This window comes from Zootoca vivipara, chromosome Z1 (assembly GCF_965207765.1).
Source record: "Zootoca vivipara chromosome Z1, rZooViv2.hap1.1, whole genome shotgun sequence".
In the NCBI taxonomy this organism is placed as follows: domain Eukaryota; kingdom Metazoa; phylum Chordata; class Lepidosauria; order Squamata; family Lacertidae; genus Zootoca; species Zootoca vivipara.
This window is the reverse complement of record NC_142583.1, coordinates 36,943,387-36,961,809: the sequence shown is the minus strand read 5'-3', so window position 1 is coordinate 36,961,809 and position 18,423 is coordinate 36,943,387. Positions and strand designations below refer to the sequence as shown.

Genomic DNA, 18,423 nt, shown 5'->3' with positions numbered 1-18,423 from the left:
AAACAACAACAGCGACAACAACCCCCAGCTAAGAAAAAATATTAGATATTTCTAAATGGAAATAATGTTGAAAAACTGAAATTGCTAACATAGTATATTTCATATTACAATATTGAATCTAGTCTACCAATGTTTGCTACAGCTTGCATAAGTCACAACTGATTGAACACAGTCCCTAAGGACATGCCATTTCATCCAGACTGGACGGTTCATTAGTCATAATTACTATAACTGTACAGCAGAGACTGCAGTTTCATCTCATCGTGCATCTTTGATAAAGCTGCTTCCATTTCTGCATCATCAGCATGTAAAGTTAACATTATTGGTGATTTTCATTTTCCGATCTGTGATTAACACAGGCTGCACTTCTTTGGAAATGCACAGAACGTTAACATAAGCTTTTTTCCCCTCCCCCCTTTCTTTTAAAAAAACCCTAATGTCATTCATGCTGTGACCACCATTTGAACTTTTTGTTAGAATCAGCTGCTTTACGCACTATGAACTGTGACAGAACAAAGAGATGGGGGGGGGGTTGGATATTGCAAACAAAATTAAACACTGAGACAAGTATTAACCAACTGCTTTAGAAACCTTGGTTAACAATTTTTATCTAAACTCTGATCCAAATTAGTAGAACGTCTTTGATGTGACATTAAAGAACGGCCGTTTTTCAAGTGAGCTAAATCAATGCTAATAGTGATCTCGCAGCTTTGATTTTGAGTGGCAGGATACAGGGTGAAAGAAAGGGGGGGCGGGAAAGATAAAAAAATATAGCTATACCTTAGGGAGGATGCAAGAAACTCCTGTGCTGAGAAAACTGTAAAACAAGTGCTTACACATTTTAAATATAAATATAGTTGTTCAATTAATCTTAGGACTAATATTAATATGTAGCATAAAAATACTGACAAACCCTTTAGATCCCTGTCTCTCTTTTTCAGGATGTGTAAGAAAGCCTATTGTTTAACAACAGGAAACAAAAAGGCCAGTGGCAGCATCTGAGATTGGAGAGTATACCCATGATATACCACATAAACACTCATAATCGACAGCTGCATACAGCTACCGAGGCTGCAAAAATCCCAGAGTAATTAGTGTTGTCTGAATCCAATGACATCTGTGTTCTCATGGTCCTCTAGACTTGTCAAGCCAATAAGAGGCATATGAAAAAATATGACAAGCATTACAAATGCCCTTCTGAAAGGTCTCACTTTGGGAAAAGCTAAAGAACTGACACATGCCACCTCTCTTTTTGCCAATATATTTAAACAACTAAAGCCAAAAGATTTGAAAAGGTCTTGAGAGTCGCTCTGCTTTAGTTTAAAGGATTTGTGTAGAATACAATATGGGGGCTAGAAATAATTCCGTAGGGTTTTTTAAAACCATTTTATTCATTTGTTTACTATAGAAATACTCATTCCCATACGTTTACACCACTGCTAACCAGTCAGCCTCCTTGATCATTCATCCAGCCTACCCAATTCAAATACACTGTTCCATCCCTCTGCTTCTGAAGACAGGAATCTGAACAATTTCTAAAACTGCAACTACAAGATAACTGTGGGGAAATTCTTCCATTTTGAGCCACTCAATTCAAGGTCTGAACCTTTGTTTTAAGATCCATGGTTCCTATGCTTCAGCCCAATACCTAGACTGCAGTAGCACAATGTCTGGGCATGTGTTTGCTGCGAGAAAGACATTAGTCATCATTAACAGAAGCACTGACACCAAACCTAAGTGCCTTTCTACAATGACCAAGTGGCAATCATCTTTCTCTTACACTGTCACTGCTGATTAGGGTTTTCTTTCATGAAAATTTAATTTGTTGCCTTTCCGCATCTCCTTTAAACATTTTCGCAGCATTAACAAAGCATGCCAGCAGCATGCTGCGAATGAAGCAAGATATTCTGGTTCAAAACCAGTGCAATATTATGCTAACAAAAAGGTCTATGAACAACTTAGTCTAGCTTCGAATGTCTGTAGCCTCTAAATTGACTCCAGGGGTAGAGGGATCCCTTGAAATGTTTAACCTGTATCTTCCAGTCAATCCTAATATGTTTATCTTAAATCCATCTTTTAAGGTTAATTTCAAATGCATATTTAACAGTTTTTTTCTTTTTTTCTTTTAAAAAACCTTGTTTCATGGATATGCCCTTATGTTCCCCTACGGCAGCAAAAAATAAAAGTTGTGTTTTTAAAATGATTTTATCTAGTGAAAACAAATAAAAAATGCAAGCTACTAAACAGATTCTTAATATTCAGTCTGCATTTCTAATTTTATACTATATAGATTTGTTAAACAAGATAACTCACTGCTGTGCTATTTTAAGGCCATTTTTCAAAATATTTACTCTTCTGCCTTATTTCAATTTGTTTAAAGATTTCTTTTAATTATAAGCATGTGTTATTTTGTTAACATCTGTGCATAGCATAAAACCTGAGCAGAGCTTGACTTTTGAAAACAAATGATATACTATAACTCACATTAGTTAAGTGATGTGACAATATTTGGAAAAAGAAGATTAAAGAGTAACCACTGAAATTTATTTTAATACAACATTGTAATTATAAGAATGTTAAGCTTCTTAATCAAGCCAGTGTTTACAGTGTACTTTTACAAGCATTTAATTTGTGAATTGTGGCATAAACTTGAATTCCTCTTAAAATCCAAGTCAGAGTTACAAAAGTTTGACTTATCAACCCCATTACCTTCTGCTATCCTAATAAAGTGGAAAAGCAATATTCATCTCTCTGTAGTGTGTGTGCGTGCACACACACACAACATTTTGAATATGTGACTATCAGTGCAATCCTATGCATGTTTCCCCAGAAGCAAGTCTCACTATTGTATTCAAAATGTCTTATTCCCTAGAAAGTGTTTTTAGGATTGCATCCTCAGTTTATACCAGGAACCAAAGCACATTTATTTGGCAGGAATTTCATCTAACAGATTGGATTTAAAGAATGCAGTGACAGACATTTTAAACACTGTACTATGTACAGTGTTCTGAAACCAGGTCCTAAGAACAATAAGGCAAATAACTATTATCAGCAACTAGCCAAATAAATAATAGGACAACATAACATTTATGCAATATATATTTATTATATTGGTGGGGGGTTTCTATTTAAAAAAAAAAAAACCTAACTACTCCCACATATTGCATTTTTATGTGAAAAATAACCTATTTAAATTATTGTTCTCCATTAGTGTTTGATATTCTGGAAAGCACAAAATGACATGATAAATTAATGTCATCTGCAGAGAGATACTGGAATTCACTGCCAGTGTTATTACATCTGTTCCATAAAGGATTTAGGCTAATAAACTGCAAGTGCTGACTCTAAGATCCTCTCCCTCTCTTTCCCTCCTCCTAGGCTTCCACGTCAAGTTCAGGGGAAGAAGTTTAGCTCTTTGGTTCCCAACCCCCAGCCTGTCCAAGTCACTTGTCAGTAAAAGGTTGGACAATTTATTGACCACTTCTGGATGCATACTGTCAGTGTTGAAGGAAATATGAGGGAAGGTTGTCGCTACTGTTCTGGAGCTCATTGATAATGACATACCTGCCTCTGTCGCCCATTACCCATACTACAAACTACTTAGACCTAACTGAAAAATCAATAGCATACTTGCACTGGTTCCTGTGGCTGCCTCCTTTGATTGTCAGCTCCTGTCTAGGGTCAGCACTTACATGAAAGGGGCTGTGACTGCCTGATGCTTTCAGGACAACCTAACGATATGAAACTAGCCAACAGAACAGTAAATTCTGTCTTCCTGCCCTCCTCATCAATTAAGCTCTGACTAGGCTTGCCTGTAGAAACCTGACCTTTTAAGTTTAGGTGAATATGGACTAGCTGAACACACCATTGCCCTCCGCACTGAGTCAGGAAATTCAGTGACAGGTTAAACAAAACAGAAGGTTGTAACTGTCATAATTTGCATTGCACTTTCACGCCAACAAGGGTGTTATCAGTGGGGGCAAGCCCTGGAACACACAACTTAAGCAACCCTTAGTTGCCCTCCTCATAAATTTTCAAGTGAAGCGAGATAAAACATAAATTCACAAATGTATTAACTATTTCAAGTTCCTATCTTCCAAGTCTGCATTTTGGAAGTCGACAAACTACATAATAATGTTATCCCAAGATTGCGCAACTATAATAAATGGTCATTAATGATGGGCTACCAACTTTCATTGTTTAACTATTCTGTAAAGTTCAGAGTTCGAGAGCGGTTGGTTTCCTAAATTAACAGAGACAGGACACCAGAATTCAAACAGAACTACAATGTGTATTGTGTGTATCTGAGGAAGTGTGCATGCACACGAAAGCTCATACCTATGACAAACTTAGTTGGTCTCTAAGGTGCTACTGGAAGGATTTTTTTATTTTGTTAGAACTACAATACAATTAATATATTTTTTAGCCTCTAGAATGTATATATATTTATGCTTTTTAGAAAGCTGATCTCTAACTCTCTTAGCTCGGGATTAGTAACAAATTAGGAATACTTCATTCATTAAAAAAGGGTATTATCTATTATCATATTAAAAACAGTATGATTTAGTAAAAGCAAAGTAAGAACTCTGCCCTGCCCACCAATTGCATAGTCAGAATATAAACCCTGTAGGATGATACAAAAGTCCCATCTAATCCAGAATCTTGTTTCTTGCAATGACCAAGAGGATTCTTGCAGGCTATAATATTCACCTGTTTGTGCCTAGGAACTGGTATTCAGAAGTATAATGCCTTACAACATGGAGAGATGTTCTCCTAATTACCCATTTTTACTTGAAAGACTTGTGTCAGTAGTCAATCTTGTTATCGAAGCTGTAATTGTTCAAAAAAATGTTTTGGCATGTTCAGAGATGCTGGCAGTAAATATATTTAAACTTTACCATCTACAGTTTAATTTTACTGAAAATTTAAATTACAAAGTAGTAGCACTACTTCACATTGCAAACATTATGAGTAGTTTTTTGGCAGTTCAGTTCTCAACCTTGCTCAGTACCAATAGCCAGGTACTTTAAGGAAATTATTTATGGAGAAAATGTCTTTACCAAAAATCTTGCTTTTCCTTGCTGATCTTACCCAATAGCCACCATTATGAACTGGAATGTCAATAAACTTTGAAAGCTAAATAAGCAGAAGTAAAAAAGGAGTATTACTGAATATGTAAATAATAATATTAACTAAGTTTGTAATCCGTACCCAAATAGTTAAACATGCTAGTGGTTTCATGAAAAGACTGGGCATAGTCCAAGCCCTCTCCTCATCCAAACTACATACAGAGGGCATATTGTGAAGGCAATCAGGTGCCTAAGCACATCAGGAGTTGGAAGAAGCAGATTACACACACACACACACATTATATATATATATATATATATATATATATATATATATATATATATATATATATGGATGCAGTACATGTGCTGATTACTCCTTTTCCCCATCTGCCATAATACCAGGAGGCAGCTACAAAAATACAAAAGTGTAGACTGAACAAAGTCAAATCTAGGTGAGGAACTGCAGATTAAGAAGAGATCTTAGGACTGTGCTAGAAAAATTATCCCAAGGCAACTGAGTTGGAATATGAATTTCTAGGACCATGCCCCAGTGTTAGAAAAGAGCAAAACATGTGTAGCAATGCTGATTTCAACTAAGTTTGTCATAGGTATGAGCTTTCGTGTGCATGCACACTTCTTCAGATTCTTCAGGTATCTGAAGAAGTGTGCATGCACACGAAAGCTCATACCTATGACAAACTTAGTTGGTCTCTAAGGTGCTACTGGAAGGAATTTTTTTGTTTGTTTGTTTCGACTATGTCAGACCAACACGGCTACCTACCTGTAACAAATGCTGAGTTCATCAGTCTCCTGTATTCTCCTTCCCACCCCACTGCAGCTTGATAGATCATGGCCCATGGTGAAGCCTGCAGTACACTCCTTTGGTGATTTATGTGCCTCTCCTGTGAACTGCAACATGCTTGGAGGCAAGGATGATCTACTGTGTATTGCAGCTGTGGCTTCTCGGTCCGTATTGTGCCACTTGTTTGTTTGTTTTTTTAAAAAAAACTGTTTCACCATTTAGTAGGATATGAATTTAACAAACCAATAAACAAATTCTGATATAATTTCTGTAATATTACAGAATTTAATTGATTGCAGGCCCGCATTCATGAGCATAGAAGGCACGATTGAACCAAAGTTAAGTGCTTCTTAAGTTCTACTGATTTCAAAGGAGGAGAGAGTGAAGCATATGCTTGACTTTCACATTAAAATAAAAAGTGCTTATCACAGTGATGTATTGCAGTGCACAGTAAATAAAAGAATAGTAGACTTAATTGAGCCTGGGCGCATCTTTCCTTCTTTCTTCCCCTTTTGCAGGCCTAAAGTGATGATTAACTATGCATCTGGTAGCATGTCACGTCCTTTGTTTGTGCCTATCAGATAGGGAAGAGAAAGGGCATGGACAGTGTCCAGTCCCAGCAAGCAAATCATTTGGAAACAGCCATAGTCATAGATCAAAAGATTTTTCGCTCCATCCATGGCAGATTTAAACACACCAACCCAGCATTTTGCTATAGACAAAGCCAGCTAGAAAACAAGACTCCATAGAATCCAAAGATAATAAAAGAAGATTTGGAGTGTGGGGCAGAGGATGAGAGACACAGAGAAGAAACAGACAGGTACCGGTATAGCCAGTGCATACATAGCCTGAGACAGCTGTTTTACATCCTAGTTTCAGAATGTTGAGGGAGAAAAGTTACCACCAATCCTTTGTTCACCAAATGTTATTTCAGCTATACTGGCACATACAGCTTCTGTATTTTATTCATGTGAACAGGTATTCTTCTTTCATCACTCAGTGGGCCCTCAACACCTAATCCGCCAATCTTTATTAAACTTTGTTTCTCACAATGGAAAAAAATTTGTATCACATTTTAGAGAAGATACTATGTAGTTCTATCACCTTTAGGAAAGGTAACCTAGAAAATGATTTTCAATGTTTAGTGTTGGAAAAACATACTTGCAATCTACATTGACTGACTCGTTGTTTCCTTTGCAAATATTAAGTTAAACCTATAAGAGATTTTATGGAACAGCAACCAGAAAACTGAGGTTGACACACAGTGTATTTTGCAAAAGTGACATCACAGTTTTATATCACTTCACAAACAAATAACATTGCACTTCAACCAGGGATATGAAGGTTTTGAAGTTAGGATTTAAATAAGTGTCATAATCAGGGCCGGCGTGTCCATTTAGGCGAACTAGGCAGCTGCCTAGGGCGCCAAAATGGAGGGGGCGCTGGCCAGCCTGCCCGCCGCCGCCTGTCGCCCCCCGGTGCTACCTCCTCCGCACCTGTCATTGTTGAGCAGCTTCAGGCCGCTCTCCCAAGGCGCGCGCGTGCCTCCGGAGAGCGGCCTGAAGCTGCTCAACAGCTGACAGCCACAGTAGAGGTGGCCTCAGGCTTGCACTCCCCGCACGAAGCTTCTGGAGGCACGCAGGGAGCGCGAGCCTGGGGCCACCTCGCGGTGCCTCTCAGCTGTTTTTCGTCTTATTTTTATTTTCTAGTTTTTCTAGTTTTATTTTTTCTATTTTCTATTTTCTATTTTTATTTTATTTATTTATTTATTTATTATTAATTGGGGGGGCAGAAGGTGATCTCGCCTAGGGTGCAAAAAAACCCTAGCACCGGCCCTGGTCATAATATAAATGCTACTTATTACAGCTGAGACTGTCTATGCCAAAACTCAAATCACAAAGATTGCACATCCCTTCCTTCTTGTGGAAACAGGATTCTGATAGAGAATGGTTGGGAAATGCCAAAATGAGGCCATGACAAATTTACTAAAAATATATTGAAATGTTTTTAAACTACAAACAACACGTTCAACATGTGTCACTGCAATTGCTTGTAAAATATCACCTACATTTTCTGATGTCTAAAGTCACCAGAAAACCTCAGGAGATCCATAATCCACATATTCAATGCATACAATGAATTGAAAGCAGGCAATGCTATAGAAAGGGGGCAACTGGAACCCAATTTGATTCAAATAGATTAGGGAATTTAAAATTAGATTCTGCAGATTAGCTGAATTGCAGAGGGCCACCTTGAATGATTCAATAAACTATAAATATGAAGCATAGATATACGGTAAAATCAACTTTGTTGTAGTACAATTGCAACATTCTAAAAGCAGCAGGGGGGTGGGGAATCATTTTTATTTGCCTTTGATACAACTAAAGTTCCACTACTGCTGTGCTGTTCGGTTCTAGTAGCTGCTTGTCTCAGCAATGGATCATTCCAGTTTCAAAATAAGTTTATTGTTCTCGCCAAAGGACCTGACAAACCTGCAGCAACAGTACCAATAAAACAATACAGACCATACAACTAAAGTTAGTCTTCACAGATTGTGAACTACTTCAGTAACAGTGGGGGACTAGGACCTAGGAGACCAGGGTTCAAATCTCCACTCAGCTATGAAGCTCTCACTCCAGTGATCTTGGGCTAGTTACTGCCTCTCAGCAAAACCTACTTCACAGGGTTGTTGTGGGGAGAGGATTAAATGAGGAGAGGGAGAACCATGTACACCACCTTAAGCTCCTTGGAGAAAAAGGTGGGATATAAATGCAACAAATAAATATAAATATATGCATATGCATCAATGCATTCATGAACAGATTCAAACCATGGTTCCATGCAAGTTCTGCTAATTTCAATAAAACTCTCTTCCAAGTAAAGTGGTTTAGATCATAAAGTTGTTAAATGAACACACTGGGAACTATTACAGTGAATTATAAAAGTAATTGTGATACTGCCCAAAAAAAAAATCAAAGGAGCTTTCCCTTTTCCGACATATACCTTTACATCTAGAAAATAAGAAATAAGAGGAAAGGGCAGTAGCTGAAGTGGATGGAGGAAGGAGAAAAAACTTGCACACCAAATACAGCCTTGTAAATCACTAGATAGCCATTTATGTGTTGGTTAACTATTGTGCCTTTCAACCTTCTAAACAAAATTAAGATACAAGTATTGCTCTTTAAAAATGTATAAGCTCTGTAGTAATTAAGTAAAAGGAACCCTTTCTTCCAAGACATAAAGGAAGTACACACCACAGGACAACTTACAACACTAAGCTCTCAAACAGAAGAGAAAAAGGCAAAATAAAAATCCGCCCCCAAATTTATAAAGAAAAGATCCTGGAAATGTAAACAGGATTATAGCTGTCATTCCTCCAGATGCATTTACTTTACCCATTGACTTATTTTTGCTGTTGAGGAACACAACATCCACTCCTGAATCATTTCTTTTCAAATTCAAACATTCCCTGCAGCAGTTCAAGCTTCATCAGCAGAGCAGGAATGTATGAAAATGACAGGCAAAGGGCATTAGTTCTTTTCCCAGACTGTTCTTCTATAAATGGAAGCACAGAATTTTGCCACAAAGAATGTTTAGCTAACTTGGTTAAAATATTGCCTGAAAAATTTAAGATGAACTGAAAAATTAAGTTGACTGTAGGATAGATTTCACACCGTTGTCCTTAAACTGAATTTAAAGTAAACCGATGATATTTAATAATTATGGGCTTCTAGAGATACATAATAACCATTCAGTTAGTTTATTTATTCATTGCAAAGCCCAGTCACACAAAAAAGACATGTCTTATCGTCCATGACTACAGAGGGTCTGAAACTCTTGAAAATTCAAAAGCAGACAAGAAAATGTGCCAAAGAGGTCCATGGTCTCAAGCCAATCCTCTTCAAGAAGTTCCTTAGAAATAGCCCACAGAAATGTTAGCTTTTCTTAGTAGAAGGACTCACAAAGCAATTGCATAAAAATAAAAATAAAAGCCAATAAAAAGTTGAGTGGATGTCAAGATCTGTATTTTTTTTACTATTTCCAGTTTACTCTAGCTACAAAGACCACCCTAGTTCCCCAGCTCCCATTTTCTTTATTCCAGATGTGTAAAAACAACCCACTTTCAAGCTAAGCTGTTTTCCTGTAAATGCACAAGCTCTCTCTCCCTCACACACACTCACTCCCTGAACAGAAAAAAGAAGCTCTCCCTCGCAGTTCATTCATGCCAATTAAATGCCAGTGATTATACCTACCCATTCTTAACCTGTTTTAGCAGCAGTGCAAAAAAAGGGAAAGGATCCCTGGCAGAAGGCAAGGGAGCCAGCGGGGCAAGCCAAGGAAAGAGCAAGACGCTCCCCATTGCAAAGTCTCCTTTGGAGAAGCCCTCTGCTAACAACCTCGTTCTTCCTTGCTCCAGGCAGCGGCGTGCTGATGTTGGCACTGCCTAAACCAAACAAACACGATGTTTAACAGTCAAATAAAATGTCCCGCAGCCTCCCTAATGAATTTGTCAAGGCCCATCAGATCACCCCACCCCCTCCCCTGCCTCATTAACTCAAGTATGATGAGACGGATTATAACGGGAGAATACAGATCAATCGGGCTGAAGCCTTCAAGTGGCTTTTAGCCTTGAGAGCTTCCCCTCCCAGACAGTCTCCCTCTCGCTCTCTGACTCTCTCTCTGGGTCCTTTTAATAGAATACAGTATCTCCTGCTCCTGGAGGGGCTGCCACTTCGCTTTAATACCCCATCAAGTAGCTGCTGATGGACTCCTTGACTCCCAGACAGCCAAGGTGAAGTGACAGGGGCTCTTCATGGCAGGCTCGCCTCGGATCTCCCGCTTCTCCCACCCCCAACAGCAAAATAAATAAATAACAACAACATGCTTTCAATTATTCATCCTTCTCTTTCCACCCACCCCCATCCTGCCCCTCGAAGAAGGGAAAAAAGCAAATTCCGCCACAGACGAGGACGCTGCTGCTGCTCTCTCGGAAGCAGCCAAGGCAGCCGCAGAAGGCGAGGCGCAGGCTTTTTCGCCGGCGTTATTTGCTAGAAAGTGTTTAAGTTTATTGCTCAAATGATGTTTCTAATTAGCGCTCCGGGCCATAAATCCGAAAAGGCTTTTGTTTCGAACTGATTTATTATTTACTAGAGCTTCGACCTCAGTCTGGTGGGGTGGTGGTGGTGGAGGAATAGTGGAAGGAAAGAAGGAGAAAGAGAGAAAGAGAGAGAGAAAGAGAGAAAGAGAGAAAGAGAGAAAGAGAGAAAGAGAGAAAGAAAGAAAGAAAGAAAGAAAGAAAGAAAGAAAGAAAGAAAGAAAGAAAGAAAGAAAGAAAGAAAGAAAGAAAGAGAGAGAGAGAGAAAGAGAGCGAGCGAGAAGGTAAACGAATTGTTTGGAAAATCAAAACGAAGAAGAGGAGGGAGGTGAGGAAGCTCAGAGCCTTCCCTCCGGACCGCAAACCTGCCCACCGGAGTGAGAAGGCGCTTGGTGCCTGGCTGGAGCCGTCAGCTCACGGAGGGAATTGCTCCGTCGGTGCAGGCAGCCTTTCTTTCCCTTTTTAGGGTCACCCGGGCGGCAGCCCTGACCCAGGGGAGTCGCTTTGTAAGCTGACTCACCGAAGTCGGGGTTCCGCGCGCCCTGGGCGCGTCTCGGGGCGAAGGAGGATAGACGTGGGTTTCTCAGACGTCAAGGTGAACGGGCCCCAGAGGGGACACCGCCAAGCAAGGGGGCAGGAAAGTAGGTGGTTGCCAAGCAGAAGTTCGGCTGCCTAGCGACAAAGACCTAGAAATGGCTCTTGGAGCGGGGGTTGCATTTGTACGATTGCTGCTTCTGGAGAGCAGCTCCTCCGCCACGTCCAGTTTTTAAAATACGTGAGCAATTTTGAGGATACTGGGCGCCACGGCGAGGACGAAACTGAGCAGCAACACCACCGCCTCGTCTGCCCTTGAAGTTGATTGTTTCTGGGCAACTGGGCTCTTTCTTTCGCTTGTGCCAGTTCGACGGAGAAGCAAACAGAAGGGGACACACACACACACACACACGTGTCACGTCCTCTTCTATCCTCCCCAGGTGCTCCGACCTCGAACAATCTCCTAACATCTCTCAGAATCAAGCATCTAAGTAAGGACATTGTTTCGGATCGGGGCATACATGTTGAAAACAATCCTGGAGCTTGGAAGTAAGCCTTCCCATCATGGTCAGTGCGACCAGGTGGCAGGACCGCAGCCGGCTAAAGCAAATTTACTCAAGTCAGCCGCCCGGTAGTCGATGGGGCTTACTCCCTTGTAAGTGCGTTCAGAGTTGCAGCGGAAAACTGTTTCCTCCAAAGCAGTGCCTGCCTTCCTGGTTGCGACGGAAAGCATTGGAGAGGGAATTCTTCTGCCAAGATTTGCTTCTCTCCACCGTTGTCCCGCGACGGTTTGTTTCCACTGCCTCAGCAGCCGTGAAATCTTCGCTCCAAGATATCTAGCCCGGTTACACCCGCCTCCTCTGTTTGGGTCGGGTCTCTTTCCTCGCCCGAGGCAGGCATCTGACAGGCAACGTGGATGGAGCCTGTTTTGGAGAGGAGAAGGATCTGGCCGACGGGACAGGAGAAGGCAGGGACAAACACCTGTTCCAAGCAACTGTTGAGCTTCTAAAGACCTTTCCCAGCCTACGAAGAACTTGACTATTCTCTGGCACGTGGAATATATCCACAGAAGCCCTGTGGGCAAATATCACGTTCAATTTAGAAAGGATGGGAGTTGGCGGGGCGGGGGGAGAGAAGAGACGAGACAAGGCGAGGCTCGCCATAGTCGTCTTTCTGGCCAAGAGAGCAATATGCAGAGGAGTTCGTAGTTCGCTTCCCAGAGGCTGGAATATAATTGCTGACTTGCAGCATTGCACGATATGTATCATCATCATAATCAACGGAAGGACAGAAACGATTAAAAAGGGGAAAGAAGCGCACTCGTCCACGTAAACAACAACAACAACAAAAGCCCGTCTCATCACACAATTAAAGCAAAAGGCTACAAGAAATTTAAAATGTTAGCGAAGCGGCTTATTTATTAAGATTCTGTAAGAGATCTATAAAAATATTTAAATTTAGGTGGGAATATTTAAATTTGGGTGGGAAAGGGCCGCTGTCACCGTTTTTACTGTTTTCCTCCCCAGCACAAATACAGTACTGAGGATCGAGAAGATCTGACCAATTAAATGTAAACGATTAAGCTGCGGCTGGTGCCTATCTTAACACAGAGAAATAGGCGCTTGCGCGCGCACAAAATCTCAACAGACGAAATCCGCTTGGGCTGGAGGGAATATTCCTGTTACTTTCGTAAACACCGAACTGGTATATGCCGAAACTCAAGGCAGTTTCTTCCTGCCTCCCGGCGCAAGTAAATGGAATATTAAACCTTTTATACAGCGGGTACATATGATCTCACAACAACAGGCCAGCTGCATGGCGCAGGATTTATAACTTTTAAGTAGGACCCTCATTTAGGGTTGTAAAACAAGGTGTACTATTCCGTTCCAATAACTGTCTCACTTTCACTAATGTTGGGTCCGGGGGAGCAGCTACAGAAGATTTATGCTTGCACAGAAGTACTGAACCTTTTCCCCTTTTTATTTTATTCCCCCCCCCCTGCCCTCCAATACTCCAACGTTACTAGAGCAAGTCAGTGTGGGGAAGCGAATTTTACACACCCCGCACGCACCACCCTCGGCGCTTCAGTTCGTGCAGGTATACCTTGATCTTGAACGTCACTGCAAAACACGCAAAGATCTTGCCAGAGCGCTTGCCGTGGTGTGTTTCATGGCAATATTTAATTCCCGCCAAATCGCTGCATGGAATCGTTCTTATAGGGGCTATGGCTCTTCCTCCCTGGCTTTCCAGGGAAAGGGAGCTTCATGTTTGTTTGCCACATATGTGTGTGCGTGCGCGCAATCTGTGCATGTGCCTCAAGCATCTCTCCAGCCTCTTCCCCTTCTCTCCCCCCCCCCTCCCAATACAATACGCAGTAGTGGCGGGCCCAGCACAGAACGTGCACACCGCCCGGCCCTGCGATTGGCTGGCCCTCTGACAGCTCGGCCCGCGATTGTAGGATTCCGGAGCTCCGCCTCCGTTCGAAAGGACCTTCGGACCATTCATAAACTAAACAACACACTCCGCAAACCCAGAGACCTCCAGACGTCCAGGCCGGGAGAGGCGCAGGAAAGTAACCAGAGCGGCTGCATCCAATTCCAAAGGTGGGAGGGGGAAGGAAGCGGAAAACAGGAGGAGTAGGAGGGGGGGTGAAATCCTGGAAAGCGGAAAACTACACACACACACACACACACACACACACACACACACACACACACACACAAGCCAGCGCGCGCGCAAAGAAGCTCAACTCGCCAACCTTGCCACTGCTCCCAAGAGAAGATACGTTTCCAAAGAGAGATTCGCCTGTAAACAAAATTGAACCGAGGGAAGAAATGATCGCAACGCGCTTGCACTGGCTTCTGTTTATTAATAAAGAAATAAGAAGCAGGGGCGCCCGGCAGCAATAGGTTTCCAATCCAGTGGCTTCTTCAGACCAGGCCTCCAAGAAGCGATCATCGCCGCCGCCTCCCTGTCAGAGGAAGGAGGCGGCCAGAAGCGCCGGTGCCAGAGAGAAAGAGACGAGAAAGAGGGGGAAAGAGAGCGGACTTCTTCTTCTGTGCACCGGGCGCAAACTCTCCCTCATCGCCGCCGTTTTCTCCTTGGCCGCCGATTGCTTCTTTCCCGCTGGAAGCCAAGTTGCGCGAGTGCGAGAGAAGTTTCCCCATGAAGGACTGAAGCCCTCTCCGGCGGCTGCGCGCAGCTCCAATGTGAACAAGGAAAGAAGCCGGCCGCCAAACTTTGCCGCCCGAGGAAGCGGGCTGCTGCTGCCTCCCACCCGCCTGCCTGCCTGCCCGGGGTGGTGGTGCTGCCCACTAGCGCTGCGGTGCTCGTCTGGAGCGGGCTTGGCGGGCGCGGGCGCGCGCGGCGGCGGCGTTGGATCCGTCCACGTACTGCGAGAGCCCGGTGTACAGCCCGGACGTGTGCCCCAACATGATCGCGGCGCAGGCCAAGCTGGTGTACCAGCTGAACAAGTACTACACGGAGCGCTGCCAGGCGCGTAAGGCGGCCATCGCCAAGACCATCCGCGAGGTGTGCAAGGTGGTGTCCGACGTGCTCAAGGAGGTGGAGGTGCAGGAGCCGCGCTTCATCAGCTCGCTGAGCGAGATCGACGCGCGCTACGAGGGCCTCGAGGTCATCTCGCCCACCGAGTTCGAGGTGGTGCTCTACCTCAACCAGATGGGCGTCTTCAACTTCGTCGACGACGGCTCGCTGCCGGGCTGCGCCGTGCTCAAGCTGAGCGACGGTCGCAAGCGCAGCATGTCGCTCTGGGTGGAGTTCATCACGGCCTCGGGCTACCTGTCGGCGCGCAAGATCCGCTCGCGCTTCCAGACGCTGGTGGCGCAGGCGGTGGACAAGTGCAGCTACCGCGACGTGGTCAAGATGATCGCCGACACTAGCGAGGTGAAGCTGCGCATCCGAGAGCGCTACGTGGTGCAGATCACGCCCGCCTTCAAGTGCACGGGCATCTGGCCGCGCAGCGCGGCGCAATGGCCGCTGCCGCACATCCCCTGGCCGGGGCCCAACCGCGTGGCCGAGGTGAAGGCCGAGGGCTTCAACTTGCTCTCCAAGGAGTGCTACTCACTGACGGGCAAGCAGAGCTCGGCCGAGAGCGACGCCTGGGTGCTGCAGTTCGGCGAGGCCGAGAACCGCCTGCTGCTGGGCGGCTGCCGCAACAAGTGCCTGTCGGTGCTCAAGACGCTGCGCGACCGGCACCTCGAGCTGCCCGGGCAGCCGCTCAACAACTACCACATGAAGACGCTGCTGCTCTACGAGTGCGAGAAGCACCCGCGGGAGACCGACTGGGACGAGGCGTGCCTGGGCGACCGGCTCAACGGCATCCTGCTGCAGCTCATCTCGTGCCTGCAGTGCCGGCGGTGCCCGCACTACTTCCTACCCAACCTCGACCTGTTCCAAGGCAAGCCGCACTCGGCCCTCGAGAGCGCCGCCAAGCAGACCTGGCGCCTCGCCAGGGAGATCCTCACCAACCCCAAGAGCCTCGACAAGCTATAGAGGAGGGGGGAAGGGGGTTGGAAAAGGCCAGGAGAAAGAGGGACAGAAATAAAGACTGCGCGGAACCCGAATTAGAAACAAAACTCTTATTTAAAAACAAGAAGAGGAACGGGGAGCAGCAGGCATCCCCTCCCCACGAAAGCGCAAAAAGGACTCCAAGCCTAGCAGCGGGCACCGGCGCTCTCCCTCTCTCCTTTTTAAAAAATGAATAAATAAATTAAAAAGACACTTAAAAACAGCGGCGGAACTTTACGACAGCCAAACGAAACCCGAGGTACATTTCATTTTTCTCTTTCCCCCTCCACCCCCATATTAAGTGTATGTCATTCGTTCCCCACGCTTTTCTCTTTCTCTCGTTCGTCTGCCTGAATGTTGTCACGAAGTGGGGGAGGGGGAGAAACCAGAATTATTTAACTATATGTACTTTTTTTATTTTGAAAGAAAGGGATGGGGGAAGAGAACCGAGCAGAAAGCCTCAGACACACACGAAAAGTTTACTGATGCTAAATGTATTTCAGTGCCATGTCAGATTATGCGTCCTCCCTCCTTTCCCTAAACTGGCTTGTTCAAAACAGTAATATTAATAATAATAATAATAAACAAAATGGTTTTAACTTTACATTGCCTTCGTGTGGGTTTATTCTAAAATTCAGGCAACTGATAGACTGTTATTTCCACTTCTCAGTAAAGAAGGGATATCTCTCTCACACAAATATCTATGGATGGAAGGGAACAAAATAACACAATGTTAAGGGAGCTCTCTGGAGGAAAACCCCCAATAAATATCTTTTTAACACCTCTGTTTTCTCTTACAGAAGATATGTAAATATTCAGGTGGGGAAAGAAGCATTTGTACTTAAAAATATCTTATGTGTTTGGTAATATTTGGGGCTGCATTAACAGTGGCTATGAGATTGAGATTCATTATGTGAAGGAGAAGATAATTTCTCTCTCCTCATTTGTGTCCATCTCTGCATGTGGGCTTCTCATTTATTAAAGCTGAGTAAGTACCCAAGTCCAATTTGACTTTGAATTTCAAGGCCATATAGATTTACTCTGAATTATTAATACCCTACAACTAGTCAATTTATTTGCTGCAAACATTTGGTTTCTGCTGGCTTTTATGTAGACCCTGCTTCAGGAAGAGAGGACATAGAACAAAATACAAACGGGAACTAGACCTTAACAAGGTTTTTTATGTTATGCTAGCATCCCATACGGATTGTTTGGATTTTCGGATTGTTCTACTGAATTTGTTTCCCCTTTTTATTTATCTAAAAAGTTCCACATTATGACTTCAGGCTTTATACAAACATAGTTTAGATTTCACACACACACACACACACACACACACACACACACACACACACACACACACACAATTTAGACTGCTAGGATATTTTCCAACATGTTTTCTCTAAATGTGAAGCTCTATTCTAAAAAATGTTTTCTTGACAGTAAGTAGCATTTACTTCAATGGGGCTGTGTGCAGTGGACAGGAGCCCCAGCATTATGGGTATTTTATTATTCAAGAAAACCTTTTTTTAATGAATTCCCCCCACCCCAAAAAAGTGTGTTTTTTAATTTATTGAGGACTTGTTTGAAGTAGGTGCCCACACACAGACAAACCTAAATTGAAGAGGTAGAGTCCTACCATATTTTGCATATCATTCCATACCATTAGGAAACTAAACACATTTTCTACCTTTATATAAATACATCTACTTGCACAACAACTCTGTTTTGTTTTTTCCTAGAGCAATGTGGCTTCATATTCAAAATATTTTTTTCTGTGACAAATTATTTAAATATGGGTCAAAATAAATTGAGAGTCTTCCCCAGCCTCACTCCAGGAGCAAGTCTGAGCTCATAGTACTACAGCTTGCTTGTTAAAAACAGCCTTGTAGTAGGAATATAAACTTTGATGTTATCAGCATCAATGCTGCATCCAGTTCGGGTTTTACTTCAAAACTCCTGTCATAATGTTTTCTTTCCCAGGAGTTTAGAAAAACACACAGAGAAGCTGAATTTATCAAACTGAGGAAGGCCCATTAAATAGGCATCTGAGCAAATGCAGGATTGGTATTCAAAGGGGAGATGTTGTTACTCAAGCTCTAGTTACTCATATCTTCTGGGAAAGGGGTGGGGAAGAAAAGAAAGGGAAACATGGGGAAACGCCAGTGCTTGTAAGAGAATGATGTTGCAGTATTGCGTGACTTCATAACCAAAACACCAGTAAGCTTTGAGAGTTTTCACCAAAGGAAATAAATAGTTTGGAGTCTCCCTCTAACATTTCCTATCTTCAAGTTTAAATTAATAAACCTGGCTACTTTTTTATGATCCCTATCTCTACAACAAAGTTAAAAAGTACAGCCAGTTTAAGATGCCTGTTCATTTTCGGTTTTAAG

The 18,423-nt window shown here is 43.1% G+C and overlaps 2 protein-coding genes across 6 annotated transcripts in view; one reads left to right on the top strand and one right to left on the bottom strand.

Annotated features, from left to right (window-relative positions):
- LRBA (LPS responsive beige-like anchor protein) overlaps positions 1 to 18,423 on the bottom strand; it is a 358,996-nt gene that overhangs the window by 134,461 nt on the left and 206,112 nt on the right. The gene's annotated exons all lie outside the window — the stretch shown is intronic.
- Positions 14,042 to 16,634, top strand: MAB21L2 (mab-21 like 2). Its single transcript, XM_035113968.3, has one exon. The coding sequence runs from the start codon at positions 14,936 to 14,938 to the stop codon at positions 16,013 to 16,015; it is 1,080 nt and encodes a 359-aa protein (XP_034969859.1). The 5' UTR covers positions 14,042 to 14,935; the 3' UTR covers positions 16,016 to 16,634.

Excerpts from the sequence above, each read along its gene's own strand:
- MAB21L2 (XM_035113968.3), top strand. The coding sequence starts at position 14,936 with ATGATCGCGGCGCAGGCCAAGCTGGTGTACCAGCTGAACAAGTACTAC.